General features: G+C 44.6%; 1 protein-coding gene across 4 annotated transcripts in view; it reads left to right on the top strand.

Moving 5' to 3' along the window:
- Positions 1–15,525, top strand: part of LOC105679582 (multiple PDZ domain protein) — a 100,796-nt gene that overhangs the window by 35,997 nt on the left and 49,274 nt on the right. For all 4 annotated transcript variants that reach the window (XM_012379671.2, XM_012379672.2, XM_067348993.1 and 1 more), the window contains 2 exons: positions 9,913–10,055; positions 11,379–11,719. In XM_012379671.2, coding sequence (XP_012235094.2) covers positions 9,913–10,055; positions 11,379–11,719 — 484 coding nt within the window. The remainder of the gene's footprint in view (positions 1–9,912; positions 10,056–11,378; positions 11,720–15,525) is intronic.

Below are 15,525 nucleotides of genomic sequence, written 5' to 3' on the forward strand. Positions count from 1 at the left end.
TCTCTCGCGCGCGACGCCTGCGATGAATTATAGTGATTAGACAAAGTACCCTCGTCAAGCGACTTAGCAGGAAGCTTTGATCGTGTCACGACGACAACGTATGTACATTAGGGATGGCGATGTTGGTACGGCGTTATATACCGAGTAACCTAAACCTGTAATGAGATAACGTCCTTGATATAATAGTTTCACGCATAGCGACGGTTTTGAATGGCCAAGTAAACGGTAATGAGAGTCACGTCGCGCGGCGTTTAATCAAGTCGTCGCGTTCCGGGAAGTTCAGTCCTTAATTAGCATTTCCTATCGCTTCCGATCGAATCCGGAGAAACAATAAATGTCTCGGTAGCGGATTAATCTGTCCGATAGATTCAGCAGATAGCGCCGCGCGCGCACTGTACACCGATAACCCGAGCGTCTCAGTTACCCGAGTTAGAATTTACTTATCTCATAGCGCGAGTCTGAGTTAATACAACTTTGCCGTTGTCGAGGGGCGGGATGGGGGGAGGGAGCATCTGTATCCATTATGAACTCCCCGATTAACCGATCGCCTGCTGCGGTAAGTGCGAAATTATTCGATCGCGCGCGATCGAAGTGCTTGTGTAGGTAAATCGGGTCGACCGTGTACTATCAATTGTTAATTTCGGCGCGTACTTGCAATTCTGAGTATCCCGAGTGGCATGGAATATTAAGTGGAGTTCTTAATTTTTAGACGGGAAAGTGTCGATTACTTTTAATAGCGCATATTTTTTATCGCTAATGGAATGATGGCAAAATTATGAAACATTTGTGTTAAAATTGCTTGTTGTGAATTTACAATATATATACTGTTGTACATTAAATGACATTAGAATTCAAGGTCTAATATGATGCTAGATCGTATTAAATGATCTTGGAATTCAGCAAAATAATTTCACGCTTACTGCTGCTACTTTTTTTTTTAAAAAGCTTAATAACTTTAGACGAAAATTTTTTTTAAATAAATCTAAAGAGCGCTATGACTGCTTGATGTTTGGCAATTTTGCTAGTTGCAAACCAGAGATTTGCATGCTGAAAAATTTGCTACATTCTCTCTGAGAGATTCGACCCTGTCGAATCGCGCTGACCTGCTATCGTGCGTTGGTTTCACTTACAGCGACGGCTTCCAACAGCGCGAAACTTTTTCGGAGTCACGCAAAACAGAGGGAAAGGAAGATTAACCTAGTGACTGGACCGACACTGTGTAAGCCCTATATACGTCAATCCACCAAAAATCTCCGGCTTATCCACCCTGGCTTACCCACTAATTCGGAGTACACAACCTGTCAGTGATGGAAAAAAAAGAGGGAGAGAAACAAAGAAGTGAATTCTTGGAAAGTTTTCGCGTGCATCCGAATTTCATCAAATTAAAACTCGCTCGTATGTGGCGAGGAAAATTCTGCAAAGTATCAAAGTGCTTTATCGGATTTCTAGAATTTATCGATTACATCGTTTTCCCTGGCAATTGCATTCGCGTACAAAGTTGGCGAATTTACGATTGGATTTACGAGCGATCGAAAGAAGAAGAAGTAGTACAAACAACGTGCACAAACGTCGAGTACGTAAAGTGGACACGTTGCAACGTTGCCTTGCCCGAAAAAGCGATTTTGCTCACGTATGTAGTTCGAGTAGTTAAGTAGAGGTATTAGAATGCAAATTGCTTTTTCGGGCGAAAAGCAATTTTCCATATAGATCAATCAATCGCTTCGGGTTGTGTACTTCGTTCGCCACATCGTCATTTGTTTCGCCATTACCATCTTCTCCCGCGCCTCTCCATTCATCCAATCACAGTCATCGCGGGAAGCCGCGCAAGCAGTTTTTGGGGCTACAAAAATAAACCAGCACATTTTTGCGGACCAAGCATGAGAAGAGATCAGAGCTGTAGCGGATTTATTATATTCAATCTGGATGTCACGTCGCTGAGAAGCTACGAAAGGGATTTTTCGCGAGGACGCGCGCCGACACTTTTGTTCCGCACATCGTCGCGACACGTAGCGCGCCGTGAGAAATTGAAGCGTATTTGACTTGCAAACGGGACTTCGGCTGCCACCTTAAGCCTCGGGTCGCCGGCACTTATATCTTGATATCTTCTAAAAGTTTCAGTAAGGTAACGCGGAATGCATGAGGGAAAGGAAGAGAGGGAGGGAGAGAGAGGGAGAGAGTCTCAACCGGCACTACGGAAAACAATGGAGGCAGAAGTTTTCTGCCTCCGCTGTTTCTAAGTGGCGGCAGAGAGAGAGAGAAAGAGAGAGACACGCTATATTGGTGGGACAACATACTCGAATCGATAAGTGCGCGCTGCGGTATATCGGCGCACGGGATATATGTGGCTGAAACGCAAGACGGATCGTCTCGTGGCGCGCAAGGTTTCGCTTTGTTGTTACGCGGAAACTCGCGTCGATTTTTATATCACTTTAGCAATTTCTACCTGTGCGCTCGACATTTAACCTTTGCGCGACAGTTGCGGCTCTTCTTTTTTTTTTTGTCTTACCGACGCCGAGGACACGTGTACTGAGAACCGCAGTGAAGTTGGCAAAAAAATTCGATTTTATTTTATGCAGCGTACATTTTCCAAACACGCTTCTCGTATGATTCATAATTTGCGACGAAATTTGGAACGGAATGTTATTTATAATCATGTGCGCCGAGAATGAAGCTTGGAACAATCTATAATTCAGGCGTTTTGCATATCTATGTGTTTTGATTCCTCCATAGTTTTGCATATAAAATTATATATCGATTTTCAAGTGGATGCCACGAGTTCCACCACGAATTAGGAGTCTAAAGAGAGTTTAATAGAACAACTATTTAAAAAGTTAGAATACACACAGAATATGCGCTCAAAAATTTCGAGCGTTCTATACTTTTTTAAGATAAAAAAATGATTCAATTATTTTACAGAAAATATCGAAAATATTTATTAACGTACACTATTCGCGTGAAATTTGAGATTAAAGCACCCACAAAATTATATATATGTTTCATATTAGAAAATAAAGAAAAAGGTTTTTGATTAAACTGTCTTCAGAGCAAAATATGCAATCGTAGATTTGTACCATCTGGTGCACAATATCGAAACGGAAATATCCAAAAATTAATCATCAAAACGCCAAGATTGTGTGAAAAGATCAAATGGGGAAAAAAGAGAACTTTATACAAATAAAATTTATTCTATTATTTTGCAAAAATATATATTTTGTTTACTAACATTAAAAATAAGTGTAACTTTTTATTGGCTTAATCACAATCTTACTAAACAATTTTTATGTCGACATATTTAGCAATATTATTTGTGTTATAAAAACAGATTAATTTATTTAAAACTCTCTAATTTTCAAACGGTATTATAATTTCAAATGTGTACATTCTGATGATTTGAAGAATCGAAATACATATCAGTGATACATATTTTGTATATTCTGATTTATTTGATCGGAAATTTTAAAGATTGCTAAGATACAACTCGAAGAGTATTTTGTTCGATATTACGCGCGTAAGAAAGAGAGAGAGAGAGTGAGTGAGTGGGTACATTTCGGTGATCTGCCAGTGTTCCTTACAAACGGCTCGGCAGCATTGTGGAGTTTAATTACTCTTCAAACACAATCTACCTCGCTCCGCTTTCATATTTACAGTACGGTCGTATTCTGCAATTAGTGACGGTCATCAGACAAATAACAATTTGCGAGATTCAAACGCGAATTAAAGCGCACTCGGTTTCGAAGAGTGCTCGGGCACATTTATAAACGGCATTTTAATCGAGGCTCCCCGAAACAATCGTTCGATCGGATCGATTAGCTCTTTTGGAAAAAGAGGAAAATTTTTAAAAAGGACGCGCAGCATTTAAACGGTATCGAATCTAATCATCGGTTGGCTTTGCGCTGGTTTAAATATATTTCAGATTATCCTTCGCGTCCTACATGCGAAACTGTGTGCTCCGATTTCAATAGGTTGGAGATAGTATCGATCAAGCGTTTGTGAAGCGCTTACAAACACAGATCGGGCAGTCTGCAGGAAGAATAAATAACTTGCGACGCGCCTGAATCGCTAATTGCAATCAGTGCGTGTTTATAGCTGAATCGCGAAACTACTCGAAACCATTCTCCTCCATAAGAGCGTGCTGAATGATGGAGAGATACAAAAGGACCTTTCTAACGGAAAATGGAGTTTTCTTCAATAAAAACACTCGTGCATTCTGTACTGTCGGATGTATTAATGATATCCACTTGGTCGATTCTTCGCGAAATTGAAACAAGTACATTGTTGCTCGAAAGCACCTTTTCAAGTAAATTAATGCTTTTCTCGCAGATACAATCGTATTATTAAAAATATTGATATACACATATTTACAGTGTTGGCGAGTCAAGTCAATTAAACTTCTTTCCGTGAACACAGAATGTTCCGAATCCTTCGATTCGACCGTCTGACATAATTTTGGCATTTTGAAGATTAATAGTTGAGAACATGGTGATTTTCGATCAACACCTCGATAAGTAATTCTCGCAATCACACACGTGATCACTTCATAAAAGTTTTTATTAATAATGACGAATTAAATTTACTGTTTTCTAAGAAACAGTTTGCAAGGGTAGCGCTGATGATGGCTGAAAGATCAGCCGAAACGTATGCTGCTTAATTAAAACATTGGTTTCAATAAAAAGTATCAAGGATTACAATCTTCTTTGACTTGAGATCCTCCTTGCTATTCCATCGTTTTGAAGATTAACTTTTGGACATTTCTGAATGTTTAAGTCTTCGTATCGTGCAATGCCGACGCGTTGAACACTCCTGCGGCCGATTGTGCGCGCGCGATTGTTGAAGGACGAAAAAAAAAATAGACTTTCCTTTCGCGCGACTATCATTATTCGTTAGTGTTGTTTACGTAGGACGTAAATCACGTTTAAGCTAGTTCCGTAATTATCTTGTAGCACTTGCAGCTTCCGCGGAATTTACGTGGGCGATTTTGCATAATGGACGGGTTTCATACAAAGTATGAGCCCGAGCTGGTTCTGCCAACAGTTTGGAAATTCGGCGAAAGTTTAGTGTGCCAGCCAGCCATGTAACTATCTCTCTCGCCGGGCGGAACAATGGCTGATAGTTGGACGTTCCGCATTCGCGACATCGGATCTTAAATTTTCCCCGAAACCGATCACAATGCGTGTGCGCGCGCTCGCACAAATAATTCACTCCGAAAAGTTATCCGCGCGGCCGATTCTCGCCGGATCTGCGCCGGGAGGCACGAGAGGGCACGAGAGGGCACGAGTTTCGTTTAAACGAGCCGGCACTCGGCACTCTTACGGCGCACTTCGTTTTACTTCAAAGTTGCCTCGCGTTTACGAGAGGCATCAGCCGGAGATGACGGAGATAAACAGAGGGCCAGGGACGGGAAATGACGTCGCGCATTTTTATTTTACGACGCTGTGCGACCGTCGCGCACGCCTCTCGTCCTCTCCGTGTGTTAAGAAGCGCGGCTTTAAAATCCGCCTCGCAGGCGGACGGCATCCGTCGCCGGCTGTGCTTTCTCTACACCGGCGAACGCCACCGGTCCGTCCTTTCGCCTCGCCGACCGCACCCTCACACGCGAAGGCCACTCGGCCTCTCTCGTACGCTTTTGAGGCGTGGGGGCGCGCTGCGAAAGCAATCTGAGAGCTCGGCACACACGGATCCCGCGCGCGACATCCGTCTCATTCATAATTTACAGGGTACGAGAATACCCACTCGCGCGCCGTTCTCTCGCTGCACCCGCTGTCTCCTGCATTAACTTAATCGCTTCTTGCATTCTGCCTTTACATTATACGCCACCTGCTGCAGAGAGGCAGGGAGGGGGGGGGGGAGGGGCGGATTTCCGTTAGCGCCTTTATTACGATTTCAACGATGACTGTTCCGGAGCTCGATAACGCATCTATTAATCGACTAATTCGCTTCTATTTTCATTCGTCGCTCGTACCTCGCTGCTATCTATTTTCATTTCAACGAGCTTACATGTTTCATATTTTCCATAACATGCAGTGGATGTTGTTGTTATTGTTGTTATCGTTATTAGTCTGTATACAAATATCTAAACTATACATAAACCATGCGGTTTCTCCGCAAATAATATCGGTGTGTATTCCGTTCGTCCAGCAGTTGATCCGGATTCTATTTATATCTTTATATACGCGTGTTACGTTCCTTGTTTTCGGATTCTTTCGCGCACAATTTCTTTCCCCGAAAACTTTTCCGAAAGATAAATCATCGGGATCAATTTGGCCGGCTAAGCAAATTTCCGTGAAACATGTTAATAAAGTTCCCGATTTGTTTGCTTGACCCAGTAACGTTCTTGCGCGCTGCCTATAGAAAGAACGCTCGTTATATCGTGCCATGTGTAATACGCAGGATGGATAGTAAGGTGGATAATATTAGTGCAAGTGGCGTACACGCGACGGAAAATAAATCTCGCGTCGCTTACGTTACTAGAGAAGAGTTTGCTAGGAGTTTCTTGTTAGTTTTTCTCACGGAAGGGGAACGAAGCAGCCTTGGACGTCTCATTTTGGCAATGAAACGCGGGGCAATCATGCTTAAGCCCGCGCTTATCATATTTCGGACATCGCTTTTCACATTCCGTTCACTCGACACACCAATATTAGGGTTCGGAAGATGGCGGATCGATCCGCCGCCCATCCCTTTGTTATTTCTTCCCCTCGTCGTTTTTCTTCCCGAGAGCGCGATCCCAAGTTTGTCGCACGTTTTTACATCGTTATCGGATACATGTTTTTTTTTTTTCTTTCGTCGACACTCGATCTTGTTGTCGGAGGCGGCCGCGTAGACCGCGGAAAATCGGAACGTAGATTACCGTGACCGAGGCGAGCCCCCGGTCAGTATCATTAGCGACAGCGCGGACATCGAAATTCGCTTTGACGGAAATTGGGTAACGTGACCGCCATCGGTGCCGCCAAATGCCAGAGCACCGGTGTGTGAGTGTGTGTGTGTGTGTGCGTAGCCTTTGCGTGCTATGCCAAATGTCGCGAGTGAATACGCCACTCGATAAACAAGGGCGCGTGCTGGCGATAGCGGGGATAACGATGTTTCAGATTATTATGACGAGGGATCCTCCCCCTCCCCCCTTCTTCCCGCCCCGCCGCTGCGGCTTCATCGATTTCCGAGCAATAAATTTTGCGTTTCGTTGGGACGCGAATAGAATTAAAGGGGCAATTTTCCCAACAATCCTAACTCAATCAACGAAATTGTTCCTACGTCATTCGACACGCTTTCTTTTCGACGTTGCTTAAGAAATGTTATTTCTCGCGTCCTTTGTCCCGTCGGTGGAAAACTGGGAAAATAGAACACATTGCCGGGTTGCCGTGCGAGATGCATAGAGCGTTCTCCTCGACGGATCTGCGAATTTCAACTTTAACGTGAAAGACGGATTTCCGCTTGCACTCCTCAAATTAAATTTGACAAGACCCCCCTTTATTTCCCCCGCCCGTGCGCTGCCGTCTGTTCAAGAGGCTATTGTGCTTCTTACTTCGGCTTCCATTATCTATGATACAGAGCGTGTCGCTTCTCAAACGCTCTACACACAGTGTCGTCAAATTTCGAGGATAAAAACTAGTAACAGTATAAAGGCTCGTGAGGAACTAAGTAATGAAAGAGCCATGCCATTTCTTACTCCGAGCTATTTTTTTCTTCTTTTTTTTCTTCTCTACAGTTTCACGAGCTTAAAAAGTTTGACCAATCGCGAGTTTTATTCAAAGACTCGTCTCTCCGTGAATCGCGCGCTCAACGAGTCACGCGCGACTTGTGTTTATAATAATAAAAAAAAAAAAACTGTCGCGCGGCATAAAAAATGGCCTGTGCTTCCGTTAATTAATTTCTCGCACAACTTTCGTTCGCCGCGGACGAACTCTCATTCTCGTTTGAGGACACCTCGTGTGGCAGCCACGGTTTAATTGCGCGGAACTTGCGACACGGTGCACTTCGCGCAAGCGGAACTTCCTCTCCGTGTCGTCCAACTCTCCGCCGCGGAGAAATCTAATTGGTCACATATCGGGGGGGCTTGTCGCTTGTCAAAACTCCCTTTATCGTGCTGTCGCCCGTGATTCCGCCTCCGTCGTCGTGCCGTTTGGATTTCTCGACAGATTGCGGACGCCCGTACGACGCGCGGCCGACTTGTTCCACTTCGGCCAAGTGATATCGATATGCTGCTAACTCGACGTCCGCCAACGGGCGACGGAAGCTACTTTCGGCACGAAATACCTCGCCATTACGGCCATCTCTATCCCTTGTCGCATCCATTCTCCGCGGATTATCCGATATCCGCCTTCGTGTATTTTTAGAATTTCCATTCCTTCCCTCCCTCGCTCGGGTAATATAAAAATCTCTTTACGACACGGATAATTTGAGAATAACTGAGTTCGCAGTTTCTTATCTAGTATTTATTCCATTGTAGATTTGCTCCTTATGGTTTCCTCCGCTGCAATCATTTCGCATTATGACGTCAGAAGTGAAATATCGTGCCAAATTTCTCTCTTGTGTTACGCGTCGATATCAATTCGCTCTCTCTTTTCAGTCTGCGCATTAATAAATTGCTGTAAATCTTGATCAATTGTCAAAGAGGCAATTTTCGCGAAAAATGAAGGACGTATTGCATTAAATTATGTACATTCGCCGAGGCAGGATAATGGAGGACTTTTCGATATTTTTTGTTTTTTTTTTTTTTTTTTTTTTGATCGAACGTGACTACGTAACAATTTATTTCGACGTACACCGTCATATATGTAAGAAGATTTACATAATTTTTCGCTTCCGACGTCACAACTTAACATGTCCCGTAATGAGGCAACGAGAGTCTTAAAGGACACGCAATTTGTCTATTTTCCGTATTTTGTAATGCGACACAAATTACAGATTGGGGAAGAAAACGGAGGGAGAGGCTGCGCGATAGATCGAGTTGCCCATTGAATTAATTATCCGGTATTAATTAATTCTAATGTGCGCATCGCAAAAATTTTTGCGCAATGCGACGTTGGTGATTTCATTAAAAATTTAATCACCGCAGTTGCAAAGGGAGTTGGACGGTTGCGGAGTTTTTGCGATATTCCAACATTGTATCATACCGCCAGAGCGCGTCGTCTTATTCTGTACGTGACAACAAAATCTCGTTGCGACGCGAAGCGAGCGATGTTACATTGCAAGTACGATAATCCGCGCTATGCATAAATATACACGGGATAGCGGGATAAAATTCCAAGTATCGGCCGTGGCTCTCTCCCGTCCTCTCTCTCTCTCTCTTGTCAAGCGGAGTCGGGGCTTTTTGTTTAATATCAGCCGCATAAAGCGGGGATTGGAGTTTTAACGGCGCGACGTGGACGCGCGTCGTTAAAGAGAGTCTCGAAACGAGAGCGTCAGCTAATTACGCGCAGTCGCGCCGACGCGAGCGACGGGATGCCCGGAAGTGCCCAAGTTTTCGTAATCCGACACCAGCCGCGGAGCCGATTAAAAATTGCGAACGATCTGATAACGCGCGCGGTCGACGCGGGAGCCTCGTGAATCCGATTCGATTACGACCGCGCGCCTAGCGGAGCGTATTTGCATAATATGTATATCGCGTTTATTAGATAAGTCGATTATCGATCGACCCTCTTGATTACTTAGCGACCCGATTCGAAATGCGCGGACGCGCGCGCGACGGCCGGAAATGTCAATGGCAAACAATATATGGTTGATTGGCGCGTATGCCATTTTGCGCCTGTCGCGGATACGAAATATCCGCCGCGGGTCGATCTCGCGGCGGATCCGCTTTTATTTATTCACCATTTTCGCAAGTGATAATAATCGAGCATTCTTCATGCGCCTCATCATCGATTCGCGCGTGCCGCTTATCGATCGATGCATTTATTGAACGCGCGCTTTCTGTTTCAGCGACGGCCGACTGCTAGAGGGAGATCAAATATTGGCGATCGATGGGCAGCCTTTAGACTCGAACATCTCCCACGAGCAGGCGATCTCGATTCTTCAGAAGGCCCGTGGTCTGGTTGAGCTAGTCGTAGCAAGAAGCGCCCAAGGTAATTGCAATCTCGAACAGAATCCGCTTACATTGGCGAATGAAACGCCCGGTGTCGGCACTTTTACATTCGACTCGCGAAGAAGACGGCGTGCAACATAATTGTTGCAAATCCTTTTCAACTATTCAAATTATTTCCTTTCTCCGTCGAGAACGTATCGATTATCCGATTTCTGCCCGAAAATTATCAGCAAACGTCGGCGATGCCTCTTATTGCAATTTATAAGCGTAATTCATCAGTTTCCTCTTTTTTTTTTTTTTCTTTTATCTTTATTGTATTATCACTCGGCACTGTATTTCTGCGCTGAGAGATAAATGCGATTTATTTATAGCGAGACACTCGAGCTTCGATACTACTCGTATTACGATTGATTGCGATATCGCTGTAATTGTCAAACAAAATCCGGTGGTCGGAAAATCTCTGCGATATTTGTGATATTCAAACGGTTTATATTATCACAGATTTCGATTTTAAATTTATATGTATATTTTTTTTTTGGTCAAGATATACTTTGCCCTTGCAAAGGACGCGCGAGTGATAAAACGATGTCATAGAAATATTGCCTAAGACTGCATTCTCTCGACAACACTGTCCATGTCAGCATAAATTTTGATTTTCATTGTGAATTTCTCACGTCGCGGAGAGTTAAATTAGTTTCGCTAACTTTTTCTCTGGCCCGGCCGTTGCATATGCAACAGCAAGCTCGTACTGGATTGTCCATGCGTGTACACGGCGCGGATAACGCAGCTTCACGAGGATATCGCTTCACCAATGTTAACTTTTATTACTTTATCCAGCGGAATTTTATAAACGTGCTAACAATTTTGCAAAGTTAAATTTCAGAATTTGCGCGGTATCCAACATGCTAACTCTCTTACAACAAGCGTTAGCCTTACACATTCTTCCTTTAATTCATTTCGACAAATTTGTGCGTCCAAGCCAATTTTTTGGAAACTTTTAAAACAAAAATACCAGCATTGAAAGAATTAAAAGATAGAAAAAGTCGTGATTACTCAAAAAGTATTTGTCTGTGTGAAAGTTATTTATCACATTGCACACACACTGCCAACAAAAAGGATTGTAAGAGCGAAAAAGTAGCGCAGTCTAATTCATACAATTTTATATCTATTAAATAATTCGTTTCTATTGTGTGTCGAAAAAATTCTCGTCGGAAAATATCGCGTGAAAAATTTTTTCCACGAGACTTCACAACACTTTTCATGCCTTTTCATCCGTCTTGATATATGGACACGTCTCGTCTGAAAAGACTAAATAATGGAAAGGATTCGTATACGAGTGCGCACGCTTGCTGTGTGTCGACAGACGTTGGGAGCTCTTTGCCAACGGATGAATTGTCCGGTGGTTCGAGTTCGACAGCGGCCGCAGGAGCAGCGTCGTCCATCGTCGGCGGCGGCGGTGCCGCTGCTGGGAATAACCAGACAAGCTCCGACAGGGATCAATCGGTGTCAGCGTCGTCCACCGTCGTTACATCGGCGCCGACCCCGAAGTCAAGCCAACCGGCCAGCACCGCTTCGGCGGCGACCCCGACGCCTACGCACACGCCAACACCTACGCCGACCTCGACACCGGTGCCCGGAGGCCTCGTTATCGAAAGGAGCCCCTCCGCCGTCAGCGACGCCTCCAAGAGTGGCTCTGACATGGTGGTGAGTCATCATTTTTGTTCACATCTCTTCCAAAGGTGCAATTGACTTCCTTATTTTTTTGAGATTTAAAAATCCGGAGACGGAGTTGAAAAAATGTGGAAAATTTGCACGACGCGTTTATCACGCCTATAATTAGCGAGAACCCTTTTAGATCTTTAATATTGGCTCATTTAGATTCGCTTTGTGCTTTCAACTATGGAATGATTATTAATCAAAGGGTTGAGAGTCAAAGTCTGGTAAATAACTTTTTCGCAAAATGAATATAAATACGTATTTTGTTGTTTGAAAATATCTTTAACAAATGATTTTTGTGGAATATAATTGAATTGTTTTTTTTTTTTTTCATAAATAATGTATTTTTTGTTTTCCAAAATATTTTCCAAATGTGTTATTTATATGCAAAAGGGTGTTTTCTTCATTGACTCTGCGACTCTTTAATTGCAAACTTCGGTAACATTTGTCCGACTGAAAATCCAGTGAAAGAGATTTTTCGTGAATCGTGAAATATGACAATCGGAAGTAAGAGCTCTGAAATTTCATTTGCCGATAATTCTTCGTATATATCTCGCGAGCGATGTACGAGTGATCGTCCAAAGCGCGGTAATGGAGTTAAATTATACTGATATACCCTTCCCTGCGAGTTGTGATCACGTTTTATTACCGCTATTCAACAGTTTCTCGTTCCATTGTTCTTTTCCCTTCGCTCGAACGAAAGATCCCCCGAAAGATCTCTCTTTTCTCCCGGCAAAGACTATTGTGTTGAAATCCTCTTCCGCGTAAAAGGATGTTCTCCATTGACTCTTAATAAGCATACTCCCCCTTCTCTCGACAGCCTTTTTACTTTGCTCAGTAGCTCATAGCTCTCGGAGAGTCGGGATCATCTTACATGGCAAACTCAGCGCCCCCTCTCGTCGCGAAAGAAATATTTGCGCTGGAGCTGACCGAGTGGTGGCGACACGCCGATAAAATCCCGATCGATGGCCTCGGCATAATTGGCCTCATTTGGGCACCTTTCCCACGATACTCTCTCTCTCTCTCTTTTTTTCCCCCCCTCATAGCCTTCTGCCTTCTGTCGCGATAATAGGAACAGTGGCGCGGCTACGACGGAAATAGAATTATTGGTGCAGCCTCGCCGGCATCTCCAGGCAATACGCTCCCGCCGATAATATTTATTTTGTACTCTTATATCGATTGTCGCGAACAGTATTTCTGCAGGATATTTATTTTCAACTACGTTTAAGAGGATTTTCAGAATTCTTTATACACGTTCGATCACATTTATCGAAGTTTATCGATGCGAACACTGTTGAAGCTTTCTTCAACGTTAATTAACGAAAACATGATATTTTGCCCGTCATGCGATATGTTTGATTATTCGTTAGACATGTTTAATTAACATATTGTATATTTGCGTAATTAAAGTAATGTGTTAATGTATTATGCAGGCGCGACCGTTAAACATATCCCGAAAAGCAATTCTAAATAGTTAATTGCGCGGTGCGTTTCGAAGCTATCGGTTTTCCGAGCGAGCTTTCGATCAGCCGCGCTGATTTACGCGCCGAATTACGGCTTCCGCGGCGATTTTTCTCGATTCCTCGACATTCGATGCGTCTAGATCGAGGTTTTTTTCCACAGATAAATTCGCCGTTCGCCCCGCGTCTGCCCTTTTCTCGTGCCTCCTCGCGCCTGTCTTCGGGCGCGATAATGGGAAGAGCGACGGCAGCGGCGGCGGCAATGACGGAAATAGAATTATCGGTAAAGAGTTTCGCTGACGCCCTCCCGGGCGCAGTGCCGCTTCTCTGCAGGCAAGGTTCGCGTGATCTTTAAAATTTATCGCCCATTACCGGCGCGAAACTGCGGGTGCCTCGCGGCGGTGCCGCTCGGACGGTACGCTTAATCGTAACAAATTGACACCCTCCCCTTCGCCCCGCGCCGATTTCGGATTAGATCTGCCGTTTTGCGCGCCGCGCGATTCCGCCGCGATCAATTTTATCCGATGAAAATGGAACGATTTGCAATATTAACACTTTCGCCGTTGCGCAAACTTCGCGCAACGCCCCGCTGTATCGTATGCCGATATCGTCGGTGGCGAGAGAGTGGCTCATAAACAATTCAACCGGAATTTAGTGCGAGGTGGGGCTTCGGTTTATTGAAATCGAGTTTGACCCGGTATTAACTGCCACTCGATATTTCCCTTTTCCCCCCTTCGCGGGAAAAAATCGCGGTGGAAACGAAGTTTACGATCGCTGGATATTTTTCAATTCGCGAAAGTACGTTGGAAAAAATTAAAATTTTATCCGATTCTCGAATTTATCCGATTATTATTCGCCCCGCGTTGAATATTCATGAAGTTCGCGGTGGTCGAGAATCGTGCGCGCGGAAAAGCGAGCTCGCCGTCGGCGATTTCTGAAAGTGCACATGCGACGGCGCGTTTATTCGCCCGCTGTGCCATTAAACAGATGTCGTGCCTCGATTGATCGAGGGTGGGTGACTTTCCTGACATTGAGATAAGAATAGAATTATGGACGGGAACTTCCGGTGTTGTCCGATGGTGTGCGCGACTCGAAAGGGACGATCGATCGCGAAACTTTATTGCTGATTATTGCGCGCCCGTCAATACGTATTATTTAACGGAGTATATTTTATCAAGTTTATTTTTTTTTTTTTTTGTTCTCCCGAATTCTGGGCAACTTATCGAATCGATAATTTCAATTGGCAGAACGCTCAATATTTTATCACCCGTCGCGATGGCGAAGTGTTTCTTGTCTCGTGCATTATTAATGGCCGTTTCTCTTCGCGAACCACCGATACATCATGTAAATTACGTTACAAATGTGTAATAGTGTTTAGATTGTCTCATCAATTTCGTATCTTAGCTAAATATTTTCATAGAGAAATTATTCCTTTCAAAAGTACAATTGCATCTGGAGAATATTCAGTCTCTCGTTTGAAAATGTTTGAAATGTCCGATCAATTTTTCATCGCTCGAAATTCCCTCGAATGAATGAGAAGTCACAGTTTTCATTTAAAGCGCAATGGATCGCGAGAACTAATATTACCGTCTTCGAGAATAGAAAGAACGGCGGCGTAATATATTCGGCATTAAGGGACGCGATTGATTATCGGCCTTCCTCTTCCGCTTTCGTGACGGTCGACTGCGCGCGTGTGTGCGTGAGAGAGAAACGACGCTTCCGCCGTTAACTTCGCTCTTTACTTACCGACGAAACTAATCCCGGGCCTGCGAGTACGATTATCGGATACGGCGAAACTCGCCTCTCCGAAGGAAACACCCGTGTCGCCCTCGACGACGCTGACTGACGCGACTGATTCGCGCTTTGCGCCGGCAAGCGCCGCGTGTTCGTCCGGCCGCGTGTTTAATCCCACATTGGTGCGAGCGCGCACACACGCCGCGGGCACGCGTTTGTACAACACCCGCAATGCAAATCACCCTCGGCCTTCTCTCGCTCCGCACGTCCGTCCGTCTCTCCGCTTCTCGCAGCTTCCCGTTTCGCGATGCGCGCGAGAGCCGCCGGAATTCTCGGACCGCGCGGTATGCCGCATCCGCCCTCGATGCTCGATACACATTCGCGCGGCGCTATTAGCCGATCGTAAGAATCAGATTAATCGGATGTCCGCGTTTTAGCGAGCCGATCCCGCGGGAAGCGTCTGAACGCCGCGTTTGAAAAACGGCGTTTTAATTAAATCCGGCCGATTGTTTGACGTGTCGGCGGCATGTAAATTGGAACGCCGCGCGGCGAAACGCGCTCGAGAGACTCCGCCGGCGGATTTCAAACTTCGCTTCGATA

The sequence above is a fragment of the Linepithema humile genome, chromosome 2, assembly GCF_040581485.1.
Source record: "Linepithema humile isolate Giens D197 chromosome 2, Lhum_UNIL_v1.0, whole genome shotgun sequence".
NCBI classification, from domain to species: domain Eukaryota; kingdom Metazoa; phylum Arthropoda; class Insecta; order Hymenoptera; family Formicidae; genus Linepithema; species Linepithema humile.